Raw genomic sequence first — 26,235 nt, forward strand, 5'->3', positions numbered from 1 at the left:
TAACAGCGCAACATTAAAAATATAATAAAATCTCAATACCTCCCAATACAGCTCAATTGCTACATTAAAACAATTGCAGTCAAGTTCCCACAAAAAGGCACGCGTAATTCAAGTTTGATAGACAACAAACGCCCCCAAAACACACAGACTTTTGTATTCATGTAATGTTGATCTTGTGTCATGTTTATGCCGTACCGATAGTTATGTTCATTTAAGTTCATCAAGCTATCAGTAGCCGGTACTCATCTATACGCATCATCAATTCGCGTAATGAAGCGTCACAATTGAATGCATCCTACCATCTATCACAAGATGCCTCGCAAATGTTCTAACCTATCACCTTTGAAAATCATTCATTATCCGAAACCATTAATGAAGCAATTTTTCTTAAGGCTTAATCCCAAGGACAAAGGGTATCATTTGAGTCCCTAAGGCTGGGATAAAAGACATAGGTAGGAATATGCTGTATTTCGAGGGAAAGTTAGATGTGACCACCGATAGTAAATATATGGCACATAAGTGATGAAGGGACAGCCGATGCGGCAGAAAACTGTCGGCGACGGGCACTTGCTGCGAACGGCTTAGTATCATTAATGTAAGTTGCAGAACATCAAAACAAGCTCTCGGTGTGCGACGATATTGATGCTATCACTGAATATGCGAAGCCAATAACAACGGGGATCAGCTTCAATTGGAACAAGAATGACATGCGAGAAAAAATCCAAGCCAATTGCATGTTGATGGCCTGAGCGGATGGATATCCATATTAAACTAATGTGATAGCAGCGCACAGATATTTGTTATGGTACACAATACCTAACTATTTTTTAAAGGACTTTTGATCACAATATATTTGGGGGAAAATAAATTTTTTCGAATGGAATAAAAATAGATTAAAATATCGTTTCTGAGCAACAGCTCTCGTGCAGCCTGCAGAAAATGCACTGCTGAGCGCAACCTATTGTTACGGCCACGCTACGCGTTCACTAATTAGCCTTCAGTAAACTCAAGGTTAAATAGTATTTTACTGGGAAGTAAAATACAGAAAAAACATGGAAGTTTGTCATGCAAATGAAAATGCAATGCATAAAGCAATTAAAACAATGCAGGAAACGTATCCAATATACTTTCAACAGCCGCCAAAGAAGAAACAGTCGCAAAGTAAAAAATAATACCTACAAGAAATGTCTTAAAACAATTCTGGAGACACAAGAAACTAAAAATGATTGCACCGTATAATTTACATGAAACACAACTGGTCATTAGAGGAACGTTCGTTAACAATCAAATTATTATCGGCAATTATTACTAGCATCTAGAATAATAATTGAAAGTGTTTTCCACTTTTATGAAACGTGTTACGTAGTTTAGGACCAAAAAAACATTTAAAATAACAGGATAAAAACTGTCCAGGTAAAAAACTAATATGGATTAGAATACGACAACAGTCCCACAACAGCAACGAATTGTCTACATAGCAAAATAAAGACTAGCACATAATAACGACCCACTCTTCCTATCACAAACTGGCCATCGGAGAGCGGCACGCAAGCTCGATGTTTCCTACTGAATTCTGCTTTGAAGATGCAATATATCAGCGAGGTTAGATTCATTCTGCGTAAGTCCGACGTAAACTTTAGAGAACGAAAAAAAAATTATTTGAGCTCGCGATAAAAATTCTTACAATTTACCTCAGTGAAGAACTTCTCAAAAATGTTTGAAATTGGGTCTATACTTTCTAAATCAATGATGAACGAATGCTGGAGTTCAAGGTAATAGATGGAAAGGTTTAAATTGACCAATAAAAAAAAACAATCAAACAATAGTACCCACTGACATAAGTTGCTTGCCACATGTTTACTAGCGCTACAGCTACTGAGCTTTCTCGCACCGAAATTGAAGATGAACATCACCAACAGAATGGAAGGTCTCAATTATTGAAAGTTTCTTAAATAAAAAAATCATTCATAACTGACACAAATTCTCTAATAGACAGGAATCTACTAGAACAGCTTCAGCATGAAGGCAACGCCTGACCTGGAGCGGCGCTGTGTGGCGGATGCTTGGGTCCACGATGAGGATGAGGTTCCACGACGCTAGGGTTCAGAAATGAACATTTTCCTGATGCAAAAGTTAACATCTCACCAGAGTTCAGAGTTCATCATCTGAAACTTGTCGGGGTTCAAAGGAAACTTTTTGTAACTTGTCGGGGTTCACAGGGAACTTTTTGCAGCTCGTCGGGGTTAAAAGGAAACTTTTTGCAACTTGGCTTGGAACTTCATCATTTGCACCTTGACGGGGTTTATCACTTACCCATTCATCACATTCATCACGCTCATCACTTACCATTACTACGATACAAACTTGGTCATCTTCACTTCACAAAGGATCAAAGTTCATCATTTGCAGTATATGACTGGATGTCTGGGGTTCAGTACAAGTCACTAGCATCTTACTAGCGTACAGAACTGATCATTTTCACCAGAGTTTGGTTCAGAGTTTGGCGAGAGGGACTAGGTTACGAGGAGGATACGTCATTTGCTGCCAGTATTCGGGGCGCTCCGTGGCGCCTGGTGGCCCGAGCATTGCTTCCTTCAGGTGCTCGTATACCTGAGCAACACAAACATAACAAAGTGAATAAGCGGGCATTTAATGAACTTCGGTGTAATTAAACGCTGTAAACATTCAATGAACATCTCTGAAATTAAAATTTTAACTTTGAAGTCGCTACGTGCATTATTAGTTTGATCAAAGTCAAGTATTGGACTACAACTTCCAGGGCAACAATCATATTAGCACAAAGATCGAAGCTAAGATATTATAAAATTAATGTCGTATTAGCACGTCACTAAAATGAGAAATCACAAGAAAATTCTTAAAATCGGGAAAATAAATCTACATTTCCTGCACATGTCAACATAAAGAAATATATCAGAGGAAGTATTAGCATCTCACGCGTCCATCATAAAGAAATAAATATATCACAAGAAGTATTGGCATCTCACGCGTCCATCATAAAGAAATAAATATATCACAAGAAGTATTAGCATCTCACGCGTCCATCATGTCGTCCCAGGACGGAGTTGAGGCAGAAGTCGGGCGGGGCGACGGCGTCCACGAGAGGGACGGCGTCAGGGCGCAAGGCGGCACAGAGGCGCGTCACGTGCGCCTGCAGGCAGCGCACGGTGAGCGGCGGCACACCTGCGTGGGTGTTGTGGAGGTGAAGTAAAGTACCTATATTAAACTAAATAATACAATTATATTTTAAATAATTTATAGTTTATAAAAAACAATTTATAGTTTAAACTGGCCAAAAAATTATTAATTTGCTACTCTCTGTAGAGTTTAATCACCTTAACAAGATATTTTTATAGCGTTTATAGTTTATAAAAAAATTTATAGTTTAAACTGGCCAGAAAAATTGTTAACTTGCTACTCTCTGTAAAGTTTAACCACCTTAACAAGATATTTTTTAACAGCGGAGTAGTATAGTTAACACAATCTAACAATACGTGTCCAGCTCAACTATCAGCTTTAACAAGTACTTTTAACGTGCATGAGCATTTACAACCGATCAAAACTTGACAATAACTAACAATCAATATTTTCTTAACCAACTCCACAAAAGCTGCCGATCGCTATTAACAATAGAATTGAACATATACTAATACATCGAAGGGTTAGTTGTAAAATGTCATTACCTAAGGTCTTCTTATCAGAAATTGCTACTGTAAAAACAATTGATTTGGAAAAATAAAATTACAATACGTAACCGATCATAGCAAGGATATTAACCTGTAAGTGTAATGAGAGCCACATATACATGAACTTCCATTCACTTTGTTGCAGTCGTCGATGCAGCGATCAACTAACTTACTACTCAATGAGTGCCGGAATGTTTAAAATTTTCAATTCAAGAGATGAAAATCAATTTTCCAGAATAGCTTCCACAATTGTATTATTGCTGGAAAATTAAGGAATATATGTGTGAAAGCCAACGCAAAATAATGGAAAAATGAATGATTTGGATAAACCGACCGGCATGTGAGAACTGCATCAAGTTCAAGACTTGAGTGGCACCGTAGAGCGCCCAGAGGCGACGCAGTGGCAGGAGAAGCTTGTGGTTGTTGCAGGACTGCAGTAGCTGCTCGTACCACAGCAACATCACCACCTGCAGGCACCACACCAACATCAGCATCATGGGCTGGAGTCGCTTACTAATCATCACTAACGCCCAGACGATATACTCGTAAATAACATAAAGCTTGAGCGGTAAATCACAGCACCTTGGTATAGGTGTTCTAGAAATAAAAATTTCAAGTTTATAGTGCAGTTCCATTAATGAGACATTAATTAATGGTAAAACAAAATTTCATGCATCCATGACGTAGAAGTGAAAGAAATATTTAGATAAACCGTGTCGCGCGCACGACTGAGGTGGAAGTGGACAAGGTTATCACTTCAAATACTCTGTATTAGTGAAGGAAAGTATTAGGAAAAAATATAACTCAGTACTCACTGCAGTGAGTGACAGAAAGCGCATTTTCTCGTCGACGAAAACGTGAAGTCACGGACGGACAGACAGACGGACAGACGAACAGACGGACATGGCGAGCACAATAGTGCATTTTTTCCATAAATGAGAAAATGCGCTAAAAATACACAGGATATGCATACGACTGACGTGGAAGTGGACGACGGCGAGGGGGTGTGCGCGGAAGACCTGCGTGTTGTTGCGGACAGTGAAGGCGTCGGTGGAGGTGAGAGCGACCGCGTCCTGAGCCGTGAGGGCGCACAGCTCCCGAGCTAGGCACTCCAGCAGGCGTTTGCACGTCACACCCACGCCTGTGGTAGGTTCACATGAAAGGAGTCTCAGGACCTGATGGATCAGGGTTCTGATCAAGAATCCTAATTAATTGACCGATCAGGAATCCAGGAGGGGGTAATGACCACGTGTGGAATACAATACAGGTGAAATAGCGATGGGCATTATAAGAACGAGTGAACATTTCATCTATGATCTGAAAATTAAGAATAATATTTATTTTTTTGAATTCAACTGATATTTTGCAACTGATCAAGATAATAAGCTGGATCGAACACAAATAAATAAACCATCATTTCTAGAATTCCACACTAACTGGAATTACCAAATTAACCTGAGGCATAAGTTAATGAGTAGAGTATAAATAAAACTTCAGTTAAAATTATTTCATTTCCATCCGCTGCACATAATTCCCTGACAAAGCTAATTTACTGTCTTAATTTTACTTTAGGGCATGATTTCATGAAATAGGTACTCTACTACTAAATTATGCTGATGTAATTAGTTAGTTGTAGAATGAAACATCCTCATCTCGGTTCAAAATATTAGATAATATTGTTAAGTCGTGAAAACATACCATATGAAGCAGAATAACATTTATTTATGTTTAATTTTTCAGCAAAGCGTCGCTTTCATAGGTAAGTTATTAACATAACATGTTATTTCGCTGCACTGAAGAGAACAAAGTAGCGTCAAGGAGGCCCTCATAACCCACCACTGAGGTAGCCATGGCCCCCGCAAGCCTCCCGGCACTCCTGGATGCAGTCCCGGGCCAGCCATCCAGACAGGGGCTTGCCGCAGCTCGACAGCGCGTGGATCTCCTGACCAAACTCAGCCTGTCCCGATAACAACAACAACAACAATAATGAGCAAATGTTAAATAACAATAACAATAATGAACAAATAATAAATAAAATAACAATAATGAACATATACAATAACGAACAATTACAAAAACAATAATGAACAAATAATAAATGACGGACGGTCGACTAGATCGTCAACAAACGCGCTTCGGGTGAAGCATTTGTGATGTCAGTCACGATTCATTATTATTGTTTATTTGAGAGCACCAACACTCAAAGAAATTCGGATAACAGTATAAAGAGTGCAAAAGTGGAATCGAATAACAACGGTTACGTGAAAGCTTACATTTAATCGATAATTCCTTCAAAAGATGCACATTAATATCATCTCAGTTACTGTCTATTAAAGATACAAAAACTAATTATACACCCAAACTTTCACGACTGGATTAATTTCATGGACTGGACACACCATTAAGTCAGGATCTTCTCGACCCATCATTGTCATGGTGAAGTTGGCGTAGTGGTCGGAGAAGGTCTTAGAGAAGTGGTCCAGCAGGTAGGCGCAGGCCAGGTACGGGAACAGCCTCCATTGCTGCACAGAAGTTGAATAGATTATTGCCTAGTAAGCTCTTTGGAAATGATTGGAAGTTCACTGGATTGGTTAAATAAAAAATTAGGCTAAGAATTTTTAGCAATGGATAAGAAAGAAAGCTGTTTTATTGAGAATCATTCTGATTCAAAAGATGATGAATTTTATTGACTTTCTTTATTAAATCTCAATTTCTCATATCATATACTCAACACTTATTAAATAACATTCAACTTATATTCATTTGCCCGTTGTGATACTGCACACTCAAATACAATATTCTAAAGTTAAAGCTATAGAAGATACGTGCATGTAGAGGGTAGTCAAGCACAGGTATCTCTTCGTCAGCAGACGGCGGGCCAAACTGCCTCCTGACGGCGGAGTACCTCACGGCGATCGTGAGCGCCTTCCTCATGTTCACCACGCCGAAGCTGATGATGCTCACGCGGCCAGCTGACAAGTTGCCCAGCGACGCCCCTACCGCAACATTCATTTGTTTATTTTCTAAATGCCAGAGATGCGATAAAGACGAGATCAAATAAAAATTCTTCAGTTAAAAGTACAACGAAAAAGTCAATAGTGACAACTAACTGTCTCGTGTAAATATAAAACAAGTGCGTATCACAAATCATTAAAACTTTAATTTAAGGTCATCAATAAGAACTTGCATCAAAATTCAACGCCTGAAATATTAAAAAAAATTTATGGACTGGAAAACAATTACGAGAAAATCTGTGTACCGAATCGTTTTGATGGATCCTTGAAAGGAGAAACATACTGGCCGCTGGGAGTGACGTCGCCAGTTCTGTTGAGGAGGTTTTCTCGAGGTATTCTGTAGTGGTCCAGAAGCATCACTCTGCAAGCAAGGAAACGTTTATTAGAACGCCTCTTACTTGAGCGCGACGTTCAAAAAAAATAATAAGTGGAAGAACAGGCGTACAATTGAACGCTACTTGATGTTTGAACAATATAGAAGAATGCCAAATGAGACTATGAACGATAAACAGCAATAATTTCGATAAAGGAGTGGACATAAATAGCAGTGCTGAGGCAAACCATTCACAGGATGGTCTCTTGGATATCTCGCTTGTATGATTTCTGTACACTCGAATATGGACTTCATAAGATCTTCAACTTGCCTAAGCATCTCAAATGTATTTCATTACCTATATTATGATTCTATTTTTCTTGGATTACTTGCATTATATTTCAACTTATATTTCTGCAAAAACAAACCCATTATCAACTCCATTGAGACCATGCTTGCGCCCCATGTTTGCTATGGTGACGCCCGGGAAGGTCTTGAGTGTGGCCGGGTCACGCAATGGAACAACAAAGCAATGCAGCCCGTGGCATGCACCGTCTGCTGTGTATAGCTGAGCAAACACAAGCCCGTGGGTGCACGTCTCACCTGGACAAAAAAAATCATTATTATGTTACTATTATACAAGTTGATTTGCCAAATAAAATTATACATGGTAATATTTAATAAGAATGTTAAAGGCAAGGAGAAGTCGTTTCAATGAAGACAATGCATGTAACGGTAATTTCAAATGTTTATGGCACCTTGAATGTCCAACAATATTGGAAGAGTTCAGAATGCTCAGCATACCCAGATTGCCAGCCCAGCACTTGGCAGCCTCAAAGTCAGGTGTGTGCAGCACGAAGCTTTCAGTGGCAGGGTCGTAGCGAGCCTCCGTCCTCATGCCTTTAGTGTTGGTTCCATGGCCGATCTCAGTGAGGCAAAACGCTCCTCCTATCTAGGATCAGGATGGACAGTTCTCAAGAATAATTTTGTAAAGTGAAATTAAAAGCAAGATTAATGCTATCTTAAGTCCTAAAAATTGCTAAATAGTTATACAATTACTTGTGTAAAAAACAGGAAACTAAAATTTAGATTTATTTAGATGAAGAAGAAGTTCCTTACAAACTGACAGAAAATATGGCTGCATTTAAGAAAATTAGCTTATAGGAACAGAATTTGATGGTTTAAACTGCCCTGTTCCTGATGCTTGTTTAAATTTTGTTAACAGGCCAAACTATAAAACATTTCCTCCCACAACAAAGAATGAAGCATTTACAACAAAGAATAAAGCATTTGCAACAAATGCATTTGCTTCCATTTCTCACCTCTAGATTCTCTAGCTTGCTAACAAGATGCCTGTGCCTCTCAGTGCCCAATCCCAGTATGCCAGACTGTATGAAGCGCACCAGAAGACCAGAGCGCGCTATCAAAGACCAGTCATACTCACCCAAGCACATAACAGCCACGGCTGGCTGAAATACAAACACGAATAAGGAAACATGAATCTTAATTTCAGAGCACACAAAAAATATTAATTCAAAACTATTATATTAAGTCATGAAAACAGGTTTTGACTGCGAATATGTACTGTATATACACATATGGTAACTTACAAATAATAAATAAATGATAAAACTTAGTGAATAAACTTATGCACTGCTTTACATGCATGAATTCAGCACATTCAAACATCCAGAATAATATCATAACATGAATGTTTTTTACCTTTCTAGGGTCAAGTAGGTAATCTTCAAGAGCACTGAATCTGGCATTAAGAAGAGCTACAGTACGGTGGTATGTGGCCAGCTTCTGCTCTGCATGAGAGGCTTCAGGTGATAGGTGAGCAAAGCTGGGCTCTTCTTGCATGAATTTATACAACCGCTCCTGAAAAATATTTCCATTATATATTATTGGTAATTTCATATCATTTTAAGACTAAATAAAATATTCATAAGGACTATTAGGCAAAAATAAATTTGAGAACAAATCCAAAAATATAGTCATAGTTAAAAATGGTGTCTTAGAGGATTGAATCAAACTGATGATCAAATATAAACTACTGAAATCTAGCATGGAATTTCCTTCAAAATGACAGGTAGGTGAGATGGTCAATGATACAGTACACAAGTTGCAGCACTTGAGTCAGTTGAGTGACTTGACTTGCCACTCTGGCACCCTTCATGCCAAATTATAAAGTTCTAGTTATAACAACATTTTCCTATATTTGAATAAAAATACAGAATTTTTACATTTTAACATAGCCAAAAGATTATAATTTTTACAAAAAGAGAGGAGTCATTCCTATAGCTGAGTATGTGACTAAGAGGGTCAATTGTCACAAATTTCATACTAGTAGCAACAGGGTCATAATGACTTCTGGGTCTTGCATTTTTTCAAATTTTTTAATTATATATTTTTTAACCCTTTTGTCGTATTTTCACATTTATGAAAAAAGGCGCTATTTTGCTTGTCATGTCCATCTTTCCATCTGTCCGTGACTTCACATTTTCTTTGACAAGAAAACGCGTGCTCTGTCACTCACTGCAGTGAGTTTCAAGTTATATTTTTTCTTTTCTGCTTGTCTCTTAACTGACTGCTTAATTCAGCTAACAGCTATATTCAGGAACTTTTATTGTAAAATGAATAATGAAATCTCAAATTATACCAAAGTCAAACTGATGATGGAGCTGCAGTGCACTCCAAAATGTTTTCAATATTGATATGGTGAATTTGTTTGGCATTTTCTTTGCTTTTAAATTCCTTATACCAAAGTCATCCTGTTCAATGAGAGGTCTCCAGTTTTTCATTGTTTACTTGGGCCATGGCAGCTTTGTTTTGTTAAGCCTAAGGGTTAGAGGAAAAAACCCAAAATGTTATACAGATTTCTTAAGTGAAACACTGTACTGATTTCAGTTTTCAGTGCCTCCTTTTAGAGTGCACAAATAGCATTGCTAGAATCATATACAACTGTGATGGAAAATGGTGTAATTAGACTAGCTAACTCACTAGTCACTACAACTACCTGGATCAAATCTGAAGAATTAAACATAATTACTATGATTTTACATATTAAAATTACTTAAACAGATATAAAATCTATTTTTAGATTCTATTGGTGCAACAATTTGAAAATTTATGCATATATATAAACCAAACTTATTGTTTAGCAGAAATAAGCATAGTTTAAAGAATTGTAATTTTAATCTCAACATTTTTTAATCCCTCACTTGTCAGTGATGTCACTGCATAGTACTACGTTACTGATGGAACAAAAACCAAAAGAATCAACAAAATATCTATGATAAACAGTTAATTTGCAAAATCTATAGTCATACTCTGACCTCTGTCATAGTGTGTGACATTATGACATACCTTAAATTCAATAATTTCGGAAGGATCCAAAAATGTCTTGAGTTCTTCGGAATCAAATGAAGCCCGTTTTCTTTCCTCATACAGAGGACTAGTATCAGCACTAGAAAGAGCCATTTGATATAGTATTAATTTATACTTAGTATTATCATAGTTATAGAGATGGAAATAATGGCCAAGTTTACGCCTTGCGTCGACGATAGAGGCAAACGAGAGCAACAATTTTTTCTCAAGGCTAACTACCGATAAGCCGCAGTGTCGATAAGAAATCAGCTGTTTTAGTCCATTGAACGTGTCCGCACTTACGTAGATAATGGATGATAGTTCAAGAAAAACTTGACATTCAAGCGCAATATATTACCGCTAATTTTTCTAACGTTCAATGAAATGTTTGGCCGGGAACTAAAGCCACTATTTGAACACAATAAAAGCACTCCGACACTTTTGAAAGGAATTTTTGGGACGAGTTTTTAGGACAAGTTTTATGGTACTAATCATGCAGCACCCTTGCAACATTTTACTTTATCAAGTGAAATAAAATATTGACCTAGTTATTGAATTAGCAATGAAGCTTTTTACTCAAATTTCGCTCCTACAAGCTCTGTCAGAATTTTTCACTCCGCTTGTTTTTTTTCGCCGAATACCAAGTTTTAGCACAAAAGGCTTGCATTTCTAACTTTGAGTCTGAAGGGCAAAGTAAAAAATTATTCAGACAAAAAAATCTTAAAACGATAGCAGGAACAGCGCTAAGCATGAGTGTTGATGATGTTTTTGAGCATTTTTGAGGAGCAAATTCTTCACATTCTTCAAAAGATGAAACCTGAACAACATGTTTCTCGAATATGTTTTCCTTTTCCGACTGGTATGACGTCACAAAAACGATGCTGAGAACGGTGGTAGAATTTTTATCGGCGGCATGAACTGTGTATTGCATGAACTGTGTGTTGGAAGAACAGTGTGTTGCATGATCTGTTTGCTGCGAGAATAGTGCGTTGCATGAACTGCATGTGTTGCATTAACTGTGCGTGTTGCATAAGCTCTATGTTGCGCGGACCGTGCCTGCATTCATCCTCGTGTGCCCCTCATTTCCCAAGTGAGCAAGGGTGTAAGGGTGTAGCCGCACATCCCCACATTTGCTAGTTGCTTTGTCTATGATGTTCATTCAACAAAATAGGGATGTTAATTTGCTTCGGATATTTCCATGCAACATACGTTCCTTTTTAACAATCGTCAAACGAACTTTCAAGTGAAATACTTAATATACCAGCGAAGCGGAGACGCGCGTCGGAAGCACTAGGCCTTTGTCGCTGCAATAATTATGCGGTTTTAGCGGCGTTTTAGTCACTATACGTATAAACGTCATGGTACTGCGTCGACTACATCGTCGCCGCAGACGAGGTAGTCGACCTTTGAAGAACTTACCAACGCATACGCCAGTGGACTCAAAAGCTAAAGTTGCATCTTGTTATAAAAATGAGTTGCATCTTGCTCTTGCAGAACTCAACAGCTCATAATTCCCACAAATTTGAACGGATCCGCATGGTATTCTGAACATAATTATAAGCAATACATAAAATTATTACAGATTTTTGCGACATTTCTTTCTTGATTAGAACGAAACTTTTCTAAAACTTAGGTTAGGTTATGCTAGGATAGGTTAGATCTTTATCAATTTATGTAATAGTACATAGATATGTCTGCGACTCTCCACACTGGACGAATAATCTGTCCCTTTTTGACAAATAATAAAAAGATATAACTCAGTACTCACTGCAGTGAGTGACAGAGAGCGCATTTTCTCGTCGACGAAAACTTGAGGTCACGGACAGACGGACGGACAGACAGACGGACATGGCGAGCACAATAGTGGATTTTTTCCATAAATGAGAAAATGCGCTAAAAATGACGAATAATCTGTCGATAGATGACGAACAATCAGTCTTTTTTATGACGTAAACGAAGCCCCATTTGCAAATCTTGTAAGAGGCATTACAATAATAAAACATGGTGTAACTAAAGCAGATGTGTCGCTCTAATGCCACTGATGGAACAACACCTTGCATGTTTTATCCACTATACCGAACATTCAACATTTTAAGGAAAGCAGAATTTTTTAATTTACAAATCCCGCCTCTATGTGCTCGACAATCTTGTGAAATTCAATGGCATTAAAAACGACAAGAGCTATGCCGCTCCCTTACAAGCAGATCTCCTCCCACAGCGACGAAAGGTAACTAAAACAATTCATTAACGGCATCTGAGTATGTACTTACAAAGACAGCAGTGTTATGGGACTGGGCGATACAGAAATATCAAACCTTAAGGAATCTACCTCCGCATTTGGGACTCTTTCCATGTAAGTACCTTCATGTCCCATAAATTTTAACTCGTGCAGGTTATATTGCACATTTCTATCTTTTGCATAACGACAGTATTTCTTCTGTTGTTGCGAAAAGCACACGGGCGAAATTTAAGTCTCAGCACCTGCGTTTGCAAGCACGGCAACTGCTTGTAATTATACTTCAACTGTCGAATCGTCAGGTAAAATGTTGCACTGATGATGCTTATATTAAATGATTTTGATTCAAAAAGAAATGAAACTAAATTCAGAGCCTAGTGAAAAAAACAGATTAGAAAAAAGAGTTTTATGCTTTATAATAACCACGAGCGACTTAAGACATTTGTGTCCAGGATATACCTAGGTCATGTAAAAACGGTTTTGACTGATGACATAGCTTAAAAATTAAACAAGAGCCCTAACAAAGTTTATACCATCAATAACGATAGCCAAAAGCACTTAATTAAATGCTATAACTTGGAATGTATCATGAAATGTACACAACAACAATTAGGATAGCAACGGACATGAAATTAGCATAACTAAATTAATAAAAACACGATAGATCTGGATCTGCCTAAAGAATAAATTCTACGTGACTTACTAAGGATCTCGAACCAACGGAATGCAAAATATGTTAGGATACTCCAAAAAAGAAGCCAGGAAAATTGTTCTTGAACGATGGTGGGAAGCTAAAGAAATACCAGTCCTATAAGAGGGACGGTAAAGCAGGATTTTCATAAGCACAGATAAAGGTAAGATATAGGCGGTCACTAAACATAATCAGTAGCAATCACAGTAGTGAAGACTGCTAGGAAGAATATTGTTAGGATAACTAATGAGATTATGCGAGGCCAGAAATAAAAACGAAAATGAGCATAATAATGGCAGCGTATAAAATAGGAGGTTTGATTACGTTTGAACTCGCTGGCAAGAGCAAAAATCTAGAAACAGCTTCCAATATCGCTCGAAAACAAGATAATGCAATGAAAAAAATAACAGTTCACAATGTTTCACAAGTCAAGTACGAACTAATGATGAGAATAGTAAACCTTGAAAAGCTCAAAAAAATCTGCACGATATAAAACATGTGAGTGTTGCGCATAACTTCATTAGTTATGCGCAAATTTTACATAATTTATAACTTAGTTTGCAATTTTACATTTTGAGGAAATCCTTTATCTGTTCATGAATTACATCTGAAGCTCAATGACCTTAACCACGGATTTTATAAAAAATATATTGCTTCATATCTCTAAATACACGTCTAAAACAATGATCGCTGCAGTAAAACATGAGACTTCACAATGAATTTACTTTAAAAACCTTGGGACGGTAAAGTCACTTGTCAGGAAATAAGTTACATTTTAATTTAAATATTGAAAATACGCAAGCACCATTAAAGTATCTGATGATCACGTATATATACAAGACACTGTGTTAAGGCACGCGCAATTTCGTCTGTTGATTAATCACAAATCGAAATACCAACAACGAAATAGTATGCGTATTCTTGATTGGAAGGACAGTAAGGTAAATTTGTTTGAGTCTCCAAAATAATTTAAGCAAATTTTTGTAATTGCATGAAACTATTAATACGCATTTGATTGCCAGGGAAATATAAGAAGCCCCATGATTTCCGTTTGGACATTTGACAATTTCTGGAACAAACTTGATATAAAAAAAGCAACGGATGCGTGCAAATAAAAAGGAAAGGATTCAGATTCAACGGATTCAGAGCTCCGTAGTGATGACGGATCGCATCTTGAGGGGCGTAGGTCCTGTGGAGCTGCTCAAGGACTTGTAGGACTGGGTGGGAGGGGACGGGTCGCCCACTAGCCATGGGGACATACTGCTAGGGACGGTGGATGGGGGAGAATGGACCGATGAAGCGCTAGCGGACGAGACGGTGGAATTGGTGGAAGAAACGATGCGTACGCTGTTCGTGGCGGAGACAGAAGTGGAAGACAGTTCGTCCTGTGAAGAAAGACTGGGGGAAGAGAAGGAGGATAGGGGGGAGTTGGGGGAAGGCTCTCCGCCAGTGAAGGTGCTCAGCTTGGGCTGCTCTGATGGCAGGTTTAGACGGTCGTCTCCTGACCCCAACTGAGGGAAGAGAGCATGAATTATCTGAATAGTACGATAAAAAGGCTGAAATACTGACTTTAGATGACCAAGACACAGCAGATTATTAATTCTTCAATAAAGAAGTCTAAAAAATTAAGGTAATAATGCATAACACGACGAAATTTGCTCTAATTGAAAAACACAGCAAATAAGAACACTCACAAAGAATCGTACCAATAAGATAGTAAAAATGCCATGGTAACGTTAATGTGTAATAAAACAATAAGCCTACAGAGAAAAAACGAGAAATCGCGTTCTAGCATTCAAATAAATAAAATCAAGATAAATAGCTTCCACAACAGAAAGGTATGTAAACAATTTAATCAAATACAAAAAGCAATCTGCTACAACACACCACACGTTTCAATAGCTTCACACTGACAAAATAGCATTTTAAATTATTGGAAGAAATGGATGTACGTGATGACAACACAACAACAAATCTAGATAAACGAGAAATATTCATTTTGAAAAAATAAAATGTCACTCTTCTAAAAAAGGAGATAAACTGATTTAATACAAGACAAAATTCAATTCAAGATTTGGATGTACCGGCAATGATGGATTTAGCAATCATTCACGTTACGATTCAGATGCAGGACACACTAGGTATTCATCCACCTTACCTTGGCATCGAGAAGGAAGTCAATGCTTGGACTGACTTTTTCATTATGAATTTCAGTCACGGCTTTATTTTTGAGAATGCCGGTTATTGCGGCGCGAGGTTTCACGATGGGAGAAGTCCCGTTGGTTTTGAGACTGGGATTGTGGGAGGAGTTGGACAAAGCAATGGTGGTGGCGGGGAGGAAGAGGGACCTGGGAGCTGTGGGAGCAGGGGATTTAGGAACAAAGGAAACTTTGGAGTTGTTGTCGTTGATGGTGTGAACGGCATGGTGCTGCATTTGGGCGGGTTGTTGAGGTTTAAACGACGACATCACAGTCGTGGCTATTTGCGCGATGGGGTCCAATGCGTTGTCGTTGCTGTGGATGCCGTTGGATGGCAATGACATCCCAGAGGTGCCAGAAGACGACAGCGTTGTGACACCGAATGGGAAAGCCGTTGTGGCAGATACGGTGGTGGCAGGCAGGTATCCAGGAGACGTGCTGAAGAAAGGGTTTGACCGAGAAAACGGAGATGTCGAGGTCGTTGGGTACAAGGACTGCTCAGCAGCTTCTTCGGACGCCGCATTGGCCGCCTCCTCGGCCTTTGCGAACGGATTCTCGACGGCAAAGATACTCGACGAGAAGGGGTTGAAGGGGTTCGACGCGAACGAAGGCATGGCAACCGCAGCAGAGGGTGGAGGAGGCGAAGAACTGGCTGGGAAGACGTTGGTGTCGGAAGCGTCATCTACCGCAGGAGAGGTGACCACGACGTTGGCAATAGGCGTTGTTACGGACACAGACGTGGCGGTGACCGTGGGGACAAAGGTCAAGGTTGGCAACAAGGGGCTGACACTGGGTGGAAGTTCGTAGGATTGGTCGAGCAAGGGAGTGTCGGGAGAAACGGGGAGAGGGTCGCTGACCTGGGGCACTGAATGTTGAGGTGGATTGGACGGGAGGCGAGGGAGCTCCTGTCCACCTAAATGTAAGGTGAGCTTGTCCCCACCCTAGCGTGAGGTGAACCAAACGTAAAATCAGCCACAAAAATGAAACATGATTGAACAAAATCATTAAGGATTGAACAAAATACCAACGCGATTTCAAAAGGGAATATAAAAATCAAATTATATCAATCAAAATAAGTTTTAAAAAGCAGACAATATAAATAAACGCAACAATGATCAAATGAAACAAAGACTGTGTAGAATGCGAACGTCCAGGAAGGAAGATTTACTAGACATCACACTCACCACAGCCACGAACGTGGCCCCCGAGTCTGACGTGTTCACAGTGGAAGCCATGGACGTGTTGCCCGTCTTCTTCAGACGAGGGAGTGACCTATGATACGGCACAACCAACACGTCAACAAATCATCGTCATAACACATCAGGTACCCAAGACGATGAAGGCTGATCAAATCAATACTAAAATTACAACAAAAATGATTTACGGCGAAAACGATGGAAATGCTGCATTCATTAACCTTTTGTCTACTATAATTAAATTATTAGAGAATATCATATTAAAATATATAGAGCAACGGATTTCTGATGACCAAGAAACACGAGCTACAGTCAATAGACAAAAGGTTAATTCTGGATGCCGATTTCAGAACGAGAGGAAGTTGGCAGTACGAAAAATTTAGGCACAACATTATCCCAACATAAAAATTTAAAAGCCAAAATGAGGGATAAGCTTAATTGAACGAATGCGTTAACTGAATGGATGCGCTAATATGATGCAGCCGCTAAACACACACAAATTCTTCTTCAGTAAAAAACAAAAGAAGCTCGACAAGAACTCTGAGCATATGTATTGCCAGGTAAAAACATTACACGCGCACTGATATGTAATCATTTTAGCTTGATTATAAGAATCCTATGTTAGGTGATAATTATCGGGAGGATGAGATCATAGAATACAAAATTAGCCGCACATAATGCATCTTAGGAAGCCATAAACTAAGTTGCCGGGAACAATTGACTATAATAAGAAAGTATAAATCTCTACCTGCCGCGAGCCTTTGGCAGTGCGATCATTGACTGACTTCTCCGTCGCCCGCTATACGGGTTGCGATAAAATCAGAAACCTTCGTATGAACTCAAAGACGTATAACTTCTAATCCGTACAATGAACGTACATCGACAAAAAACGTATACAGTTGGAATTATTAAGAAAATAACCAAACACTTATTTCTCTTATTCAATCAAGGAACAAATCCGAAAAAAATCAAATGATTCACATAAGAAGACGAAGTGAAAGCAAATCTCTATGTTAAAAAATCATCAACGAGCAATCTAGGCGTTTTAGATATTCACAGTAAGCTAACCAACTCTTAATAAGCATCGCGTGCGTCACAAATCACGAGAAAGGCCTCGTTAAATCACACAATAGTTTCGATCTTGCACACTTCCAAACACTGTCGTAAAACTTGGATTAAACTTGATAATTGAGCCACAGATTGAACTTAAACCATGCTTAATGCTACTCACCCGTTGTGGAGAATGGACGACGATAGTTCAGATTCCGTCTTCAGTTGCTCCTCCAGTACTTTTGCTGCAAAAACAATAATATAGTGAATTCGAAAATATGTAACTCAAACTAAGTGAAACGGACAACTGTGGCGCAAGATTTCGATAAGCAATTACAAAAATATAACGTAAACGAGATAAAAAGGTACAAGTATTCTTTACGTGTCACGCAGAAGGGCCGTTATCAGTTTCGTCGTCGTGTACATTTCGTGAGAATTATATATAACATACGCGTTATAAATAATATATATAAAGCTTCACTCTCTTTGGTGCTTCAAGTACACTCACAAAATTAATGGGTGTTATTAAACAAATAGTGACACACTTTCTGCATGAAACACATACGTCCATTTACCGGGCCAAACCAGATCAATACCACACAAGGGCAAAACGTGCTTCACTGTTTGGACGAAGTCTCACACTTTTTTCCAAGTGTATACGGAATTTCATGCATCACGATTGCTAAGAAACGCGTCACTCTCTTCTTTCGAAGAGAGTGACTTCATGCATTTCAGCATCAAAAGTATTTCAAGTTTAAATCGTGTTTACCTTTAAGAATGTTAGACTTGAAGTTCTCAGGAGGGATGGGTCGGGCAGCAGCAGCAGCAGCTTTATTACGTGGCAAGGAGTTATGGTTGTTGTTGAGAGGAGCCGGACCAGGCACAAGCATCGTAGCCACGTTACCGTCTTTCGGACTGCGCTTCGAACTTCGGCCCAAGAGCGAAAAACCACCTGGAGTGGTGATAAAAATACAGTTAATTGCTGTGTATAAACCCGGGGGGAGAATGAGAAATACACTTAAAACATAACTGAGAATGAACCCAGGGGTAAATGAATAACACTGTAAAGAAATGACTGAGTATAAATCGGTGGGAAATGAAAAACACAGTACAGATGAAAGAGAGAATAAACTGTACCAATGATTAGTTATTTGCAGCACATAGCGATCAAGTTTTCTTTAGACTTTGACATCGTACAATTGGTGAGTTGTGATGCTGCATTTAATGCGATATGCCACCGGTGAGGTCAGCCAGTTGAACAGAAAACGTTCCAAAGTTTATTTTGTGTTTTTTGCTCTATCTCCAGGATAACGAAAATGTACCATATTGTCATTTTCATTTGAATCATTTTATAAAATTTTTTTAAATTGTAAAACAGTGAAAAAATGCTTTGTGATCCATTTTACACAGAGTAAATTGTACACTGCATCTTATAAAACTTGCAAAAAATAAAACAAAAAAAATTCCAACAGTTGCATTGGACACATTATCTCATTAAACTCGCATAGAGATAAACCCAACAATTCATGCAGTTGCAATAAAATATCATAAACTAATTGTTTCATGCCAGGTTCATGACACGTAACTCACCAGCGGAAACTCCACCACTGGGCACCGCCGTTGAAGAATATCCGGAGCTACAGCTGCTCTCGAGGCCCTTGAGTTTGTTAGCCAGCGCGTCCGCTTCTGCGGGGTACCCATTGAAAAATCATGCTATTAATGATACAACTTATTCAACAATTCCAGCTCCAGCACATGTTGAGCGAGGTACCCATTGAAAATCATGCTATTAATGATACAACTTATTCAACAATCCAAGCTCCAGCCCATGTATTGCGAGGTTTGAATTACATCTTTAAACAAAACAACAAGAAAAAATTCGGACAAATGTTCAATAATTAATCAAGTTTTGACCGTCTGAGCGTACCTCGTGAGCGGTTTGTTGCTGCTTTGCTTGATATTAAACGATTAGTTAGCAGCGGAGCAATGACATAACCGAAAATTTGATTTTGAGTAGCAACAGTTTTGATAAAAATAAGTGCAATTACTGTCTTTGGCAATCGAATTTGTATACAAAATACCACAGTCAATTACCAATCATCCCATCTGGGACATTTACAGTGGCAAGAGTGGAGATGAAACTAGTCACTAATTGAAGATTTTTGAAAAGGCACACTTAAATATTTTTCAGACGATCATCACGCGAGCGAGAGAGACTCAACAAGCCTGAGTGAAGACGATGACATGGCACAGGTTTCATCAATCAATCAGAACTACCCCAACAAATACAAGCAGATCAATTACACAAAATTTTTACCAAAACAAACTTCTATTGATTTTGGGAGGCGAATAGAAGCAAATAATACAAAGCATAAGTAATGCTAGCATTACACACAGAACGTCGGTCAAGAAGAAATACCAAGAAACTTATGTTACTTCTACTGTTCAGAAAACACATTTACAGAAGCAATGATTACATCAACAAACTACGTTTGCGGTCAAAGCAATCGGCCATTTGAAAATATAAAGAATTACACGAGTTAATGAGTCCGAAAATATCAAACAAAACTAGATGTAAAAATCAGAAATAGAAAAGCACAATTTGTCAATTGAGAAGTATGAAAAAATTATATATCAGAGAAAATCGCCACTGGCTATTTTGGAAAAAACCAATGCACCAGCTGCACAGAGCACAAGCAGTATGTTCAAATTTGCATCACTGAGTGACGTTTACTCAGATCCGAAGGGAGGTGAAGTGCAATCAGTGACTATAAAAAACTGGCTGAAACGATTACGAGCAGACAGGTAATGACTGCAAATAAGAGGGAACCTCAGCCGAGCACAAGCACGGTCTCGATGTGAGCGAGAGGCCCGAGCTCGCTGCAAATAGAAATTTTAACGTTGTCTAGAAAACAACCCTCATCCTACAGCTGATGCCGGAGCGGATATGGGAGCACTTATGTATCTACTTCCCGAGGTACTGGAGAGAGGAGCATTACAAAAAAAAATAGCAAAAAATGCTCCAAACACTTATGTTTCTATAACACGAAATAACCGTATAATGGATAATTCCAGGCAGCTCATTCGAATGCATAGAAAGAGTGTGCTTCACAGGAGCGCTTTTGAAAGTAGTGCATGATGTAAACGCAGTGTGATGATGGCCATAGTTCTCACCTAGAGCTCCTTGAGAGGCTGCAGCGACGGTCGCAGCCTTGTCAGGGTGCTTGCCACTCGATAGATCATTGACGGATGGGTCCAGGTAATGCGGGACAGACGAGTCTTTATGTAGACTCTTGAGCAGCGAGTCGAGCCGGTCTTGCGCTGTTCCCGAAGCTGTTCACAGATCAGAATGCGTTTCAAGAAACAATCAGACAAGGTGCGTTCAAACGACACCGCGATGAATGTCAGGTATTTCGGAAGCACGTTCAAAGATTTTTCCCGGATGCCGAGCAGGGAATGTGATTGCCGTAGGTCATAGCACCGCAGAGATGAGCAGGAATGACATCAAAGACGCAAGGTTGGCGTCCAAAGGTTTGCCGCAGGTCAGGGAGGATGGACGAGGAAATAGAGTTCATATTAGGATGATAAAGACACATAAATATGAGGGATGAAATGAAAACGTGGCCCAACCGTAGTATCAACCAATGCCTTATTGAGTGAGCTTTGTAGGGAACAGTAACTTTAACAAGACTATTTAAATTTGAACGCCAATCAAGCATGCTTTAATTTAGACCACACACATTACAATGAGTTAACCACAATCATATAGGCAAGAGCAAAATTATAATTAGCGAATCATACTAAAAAGTCGAAGATGACTGCAAATCAAACAAACTGGCATTGAACTTTAGTTATAACTTGTCCTGGGGTAGACGAAAGTAAAAGTTGCAATACTCCAAAGTTTAAATAGAATAAGTCCCAGCAGTCTTTATAAGTACTGACCAGTGGTAGACGTGGTCATTGCGTCATTTGTGTGACTGTGTACGGTACAAGGACAGTCAGATATGTAGTCTCCAACAAGACAAGTTTAGGAAAATTGAACGATGATTGGGTGGGTCGTATAAAAGTAGAACAGAATAGGAAGTAAAACGCAGACTCATGAATATGAACACTGCAAGAAGCCATAGAAAACGACCTGCGCCGTACAGCTGATGGAAATTCAAGTATAATTTGTTCTCGCCATTAAATACGAAATAGAGAGCAAGTTGAGGGATTGGGTGCATTGTGCTCTGAACAGAATAGACGTTAATCATGCTTACAGGGAATTTAGAAAGTTGTGTGCTAGAAAAAAAGATCGAGGAGAAGAAGAAAATTTTAATATTAAAATTGTCAGCACTATAAATCTATATTTTTGTAATTTGAAAATTGCATGGAAACCGTTTTCGATCCTTGTGATCTGTCTTCAACAAGAGCTACGCAAAGCGTAGCTTGGAAGACAGCTCTACACGTGCGTATTGTAGCTGAAACATCGCAGTAAACCAAGTCTACAGGAGTTCAGGCTCTCAGACCAAACATCACTAGCTTCTTGAAGATAATAGAAAGTCATAACTGGGCGACACAATACCCGACTTACGAGCAAAACAACTGAAAAACTAGCGGCGCTAAATTATTTTTCCAATGAACCGAGGTCGTACTTTCTGCAAAAAGTTGCAATTTTGTTTCTCAGTTACCCAATTACTTGCGGCTTTTCAAGCGAAACCCACCAATCACATACGAGAAATCGGCCGCTATACGTTTATATAGGCCGCTACGCGTATATAAGCCGCTCCGTGTACCTATCAAGCGAGTTTTGATAGTAAGGCAGTATTCGATAGTGAGTCAATATTCAACAAGAAAGATAACTAGACGTCTAAAGTTGTAGTCGTTGAAGAGCTTAAGTTACTGTACAAATAATTTATTACAAAATACAAATATGTACATAATACAACATTCACAGGTCGGTACTTGAGCGAAACGTAGAGAATGAATGGAGGTTTCTCAGAGCAGGTTTCTTGATGATTTCGCCAGAGTGCACCGAACCCCTTGGAGTTTTATCAATCATGAGCACGTCCTCGTAATAAGATGAGGAGCGTTTCAATAGTTCACGATTATTTCTCATCTCCTTTCTTGCTTCAGTAGAGGACATTTCATCAAAATTAGTAAAATTATTCTGCTTCCTTTCTAACATCCTCAGCTGGTTGACGTTGTTAAAGTAATTTTCATTCTTCACACCATTATTTATAATAAAATTGCCGTTTGTAGAATCCCTGTTTTTAGAAACAGCAAGACGGCTAACATCCACCGAAATGGACGTCGCAGCCGGCAGAGGTAAAACCAGCGAGTCTGAGTAGGTATAAAACGATGATACGTCGTCGATATTATTGGACGCGTTTGGATGAACCTCAAGAAATAATGGAGCGTTGTGTTTCGAGATGGAGCGAATGGCGGAGGACACAGGCCGGACAACTGATGCAAACCTCGATAGCGAGACACCTTCCTTATTCAAATTGTTGCACTGAGAATCCATGTTGGAGGTTTTACCAGTAGATGAAACCGCTTGCGTTGAAACTACGTCAACAAATGGGGCAGAGAACGGCGATTGAGGCGAGTTAAGTTTCGAAGAAGTAACTGCGGTTCTGCGTGATGAAGACGAGGTTACAATGCAGGGGTTGAACTTAGATGGCAGGATGATTGTCACCTCAGGAGCAGTTAAACGAGTAGACGGTCGACGGGAAAGTATCGAAGAATTATTGGATAGCGATACAATGCACGGCGTTGATGTCAAGTTGCTTGCTTTGTGCGAAACTTTTGTTGAAGAATCAGGAACACTGGGAATATCGCTTCCCCCGTGTAATTTCGTCGACTCAGTTCGGTTTCGGCTGATTCGATGGTGACTCGGTGAGTTAGAGTTGGTACTCGTCGATCTGATCGTTCTCCCTGCAGAACTTGCTGGAGTGACTGTGCCCGAGGTGATGGTCTCTAGAACGTGCGCTGGGGAACCAGACGAATTTAGGGAGTGTACAGACTTAGTGTCTACTGTAGGCGCGCAGGTAGTCGAGGGGACGACGCAAGTTGAGCAAGAAAGTGGAGGCGGGGGCAGGGTTACGGTCGAGACAGTTTGGTGGCAGGACGTCAGACTAACGTCGTGTATTGAAGGAGGGATAACGAACGAGGTAGCGAACGACGATGGCGATAATAACGGCGACGACCTAGGAGCAAATTTTGTACCATGGTTTGGTACATAAGATGTGCTAGACATAAGATGCGATGAAGAGACTGACACGATGGGTTTAATTAACGATTGCGATGCAGAATGAGGAACTGGCGTCGAATTTGAAGCATATGTGGAAGAGGAAGGCCTCAACACATGCTGGTTTTGAGATGATTCTTGCAACATACTGCTCCCCAGAGGTTTATCACGTACACCTTGAGAAATACCACTAGAAATTCCATGAGAATGAGAAAGCGTAGTAGAATTATTCAGTTTCTCATGAGAATTAGAATTAAACAGTACTGCACTTTTACCATGCGATGAATAGAGCGCCTCGGGATTTAGTTCATGCGCTGGAACAGTTCCATCAGTTGTTATACTAAACGAGGAAGAAGGGATACTACTTGAAGGTCCACATATAGGAGTAGAAAAAGCCGAAGTTGATTTGGAAGATCTAGAGCGGACAACGTCGGCAGGGGTGGTTAGATGAGGAATAAGAACGTCGACTACTGACGAATAGTTAGACGAGGGAGAAGCGTTAGTTCTAAATTCTAACCCAGTCTGGCTAGCGACTAGCCCAGGATGTAGCGAGGGAGAAGACACATAAGGTACACTTGTCATGCTTGCAACCGGTTTAGAATGAGAAGTCAAAAGCTTCAAGCTATTCGACGTAACTGAAGGGGTGCACAAGGGAATACATGAATGATCAGAATAATTTGACGTTCCATTTGAGTTTGGGAGACCTGAAACCATAGGATTATTATTCATATAGGACTCAACAAGGTTTGTTGACACTGAAGGCTGAGGAATTTTTCTCTCAGCGTCAGCTGAAGAAGTCGCAGTAGCAGTTGAAGAAACGCAAGAAGTATAGAGAAAAGTAGTAGAGGATGATATAGGAATATATTCAGGTATAACATTTGAAATAAACTTTGGGCTGAATGGAGCATGAGAAGAAGGAAAGACGGAAGAGGTCATGATAGGCTGAAGACAAGATGAAGAAGTAACATTAGAAGTAGCAGGATAAGAGATAAATGGCATGCCTGAAGACGAAGAAATTATTTTAGAATACATTTCAGCAGGAGCATTGGATAGCGGAGAACAGAACGAAGATTCAGAAAGTCGAGATGTAGCAATATGAATAGAAGAAGACTTAGAAAGAGTTGATGTAGAAGATGGAAGGAAGTCATACCGCAAACGGCCTGTCTTAGAGTGCGTTCCCTTACCGCCCTGTGCAGCGTGCGGCAAGGCAAGCGTGCTGCTGCTGCTGCCCCCTGGCGTGAGCAGCTGCTGTGAGGAGGTACAGTTCCCTGTAGGGGAGTGAGAGGGAGTGGCCACTTTATTGATGGCACCAGAGGCCGTGCCATTTTTCTTTGTGGCAAGAGATGGAGAGGAAATGTTTGTAGTAGTGGGTGGTGTGGGAGACAGCGTAGGTTGCGCCAAGTTTGAGGATTTGATGTTGATGTTGTTGTTTGTGGTGGTGGCAGGCGTTAGGTTGTCCACCAATGAGGGGTCTGTGGTTACGGTTGTGGGGACTTCCGTGGTCGCGGTCACGTCCACAGTTTCGTCTGAAGGTGGCATGGCAGCCGTGCCTGTAACGGTCAACAGAAATCTTGCACCATTAAAAAGACGGAAACAATTAATAGAAAACAGCGGCGTGCAAATGAGATTGAATAAGATTAACGCTGCAGTAAACTGAATAAATCCCACAGAGAATGACAACTTCAAAGATGAAAGCAAAGTCAAAAGCAAACAAATGTAATGTGGCGATATGGCTGAAAATCATAATATAAAATACAAAATCATGGATATCGAGAGAGATTCTCATTTTAAAAATTCAACGAGTTTGAAGAAAGCGACTTTCATCAGCCGTATTATACAGATTAAAAATGAAATAAAACAGGAAAATGAGCAATGTGACTGAAAGTCGCATTTAAAATTATGTAGCTTTTTTATTGTTTCCCCAGTTAACAAAAAGACAGTACAAGAAAGCAGAGTCCCATGTATTGTTCACGTATAAAATATAGCAAAAGCAGTCACATTTTATGAAGGTACAGAACACGATACTTTGTTTACACTTTTCAAATTTATGTGTTCATAGTAGCCATGGACAAAAATCAGTCAAAAACAGCGCAAAATTATGAATTAAGATGAACTTTGAATCTAACATCAATTCCCCAACACCAAGCGGAAGTTGCAGGATCTCCAACTTTAACTTAAAAAAATTATGTCGATTAAGAACCGTTGACTCGCAAACCAGATCATAGTCACGAATCT

General features: G+C 39.5%; 2 protein-coding genes across 5 annotated transcripts in view; both read right to left on the reverse strand.

Moving 5' to 3' along the window:
- Nucleotides 1–1,117: 1,117 nt before the first annotated feature.
- On the reverse strand, nucleotides 1,118–10,673 carry LOC108671540 (peroxisomal acyl-coenzyme A oxidase 3). Its single transcript, XM_018159095.2, has 13 exons — nucleotides 10,401–10,673; nucleotides 8,754–8,912; nucleotides 8,354–8,500; nucleotides 7,836–7,983; nucleotides 7,460–7,634; nucleotides 6,964–7,079; nucleotides 6,534–6,700; nucleotides 6,104–6,226; nucleotides 5,541–5,661; nucleotides 4,685–4,845; nucleotides 4,039–4,171; nucleotides 3,056–3,201; nucleotides 1,118–2,610 (listed from the first exon to the last, which is right to left on the reverse strand). Exons 1-13 carry the CDS (start codon nucleotides 10,512–10,514, stop codon nucleotides 2,494–2,496), a joined length of 1,827 nt encoding a protein of 608 aa, XP_018014584.1. The 5' UTR covers nucleotides 10,515–10,673; the 3' UTR covers nucleotides 1,118–2,493.
- A 1,971-nt stretch (nucleotides 10,674–12,644) lies between these two features.
- Nucleotides 12,645–26,235, reverse strand: part of LOC108671543 (band 4.1-like protein 5) — a 43,616-nt gene continuing 30,025 nt past the window's right edge. Inside the window, exons 11-18 of one of the 4 annotated variants that reach the window (XM_018159099.2) lie at nucleotides 25,185–25,550; nucleotides 20,946–21,104; nucleotides 19,362–19,457; nucleotides 18,541–18,723; nucleotides 17,953–18,016; nucleotides 16,710–16,797; nucleotides 15,486–16,466; nucleotides 12,645–14,838 (exon numbers count right to left, since the gene is read on the reverse strand). In XM_018159099.2, coding sequence (XP_018014588.1) covers nucleotides 14,470–14,838; nucleotides 15,486–16,466; nucleotides 16,710–16,797; nucleotides 17,953–18,016; nucleotides 18,541–18,723; nucleotides 19,362–19,457; nucleotides 20,946–21,104; nucleotides 25,185–25,550 — 2,306 coding nt within the window. In that variant the 3' untranslated portion in view covers nucleotides 12,645–14,469. The remainder of the gene's footprint in view (nucleotides 14,839–15,485; nucleotides 16,467–16,709; nucleotides 16,798–17,952; nucleotides 18,017–18,540; nucleotides 18,724–19,361; nucleotides 19,458–20,945; nucleotides 21,105–25,184; nucleotides 25,551–26,235) is intronic. The other 3 variants (XM_047883428.1, XM_047883427.1, XM_018159100.2) reach the window with 3 other exon arrangements.

This window comes from Hyalella azteca, unplaced genomic scaffold (genome assembly GCF_000764305.2).
Source record: "Hyalella azteca isolate HAZT.00-mixed unplaced genomic scaffold, Hazt_2.0.2 contig12860, whole genome shotgun sequence".
In the NCBI taxonomy this organism is placed as follows: domain Eukaryota; kingdom Metazoa; phylum Arthropoda; class Malacostraca; order Amphipoda; family Hyalellidae; genus Hyalella; species Hyalella azteca.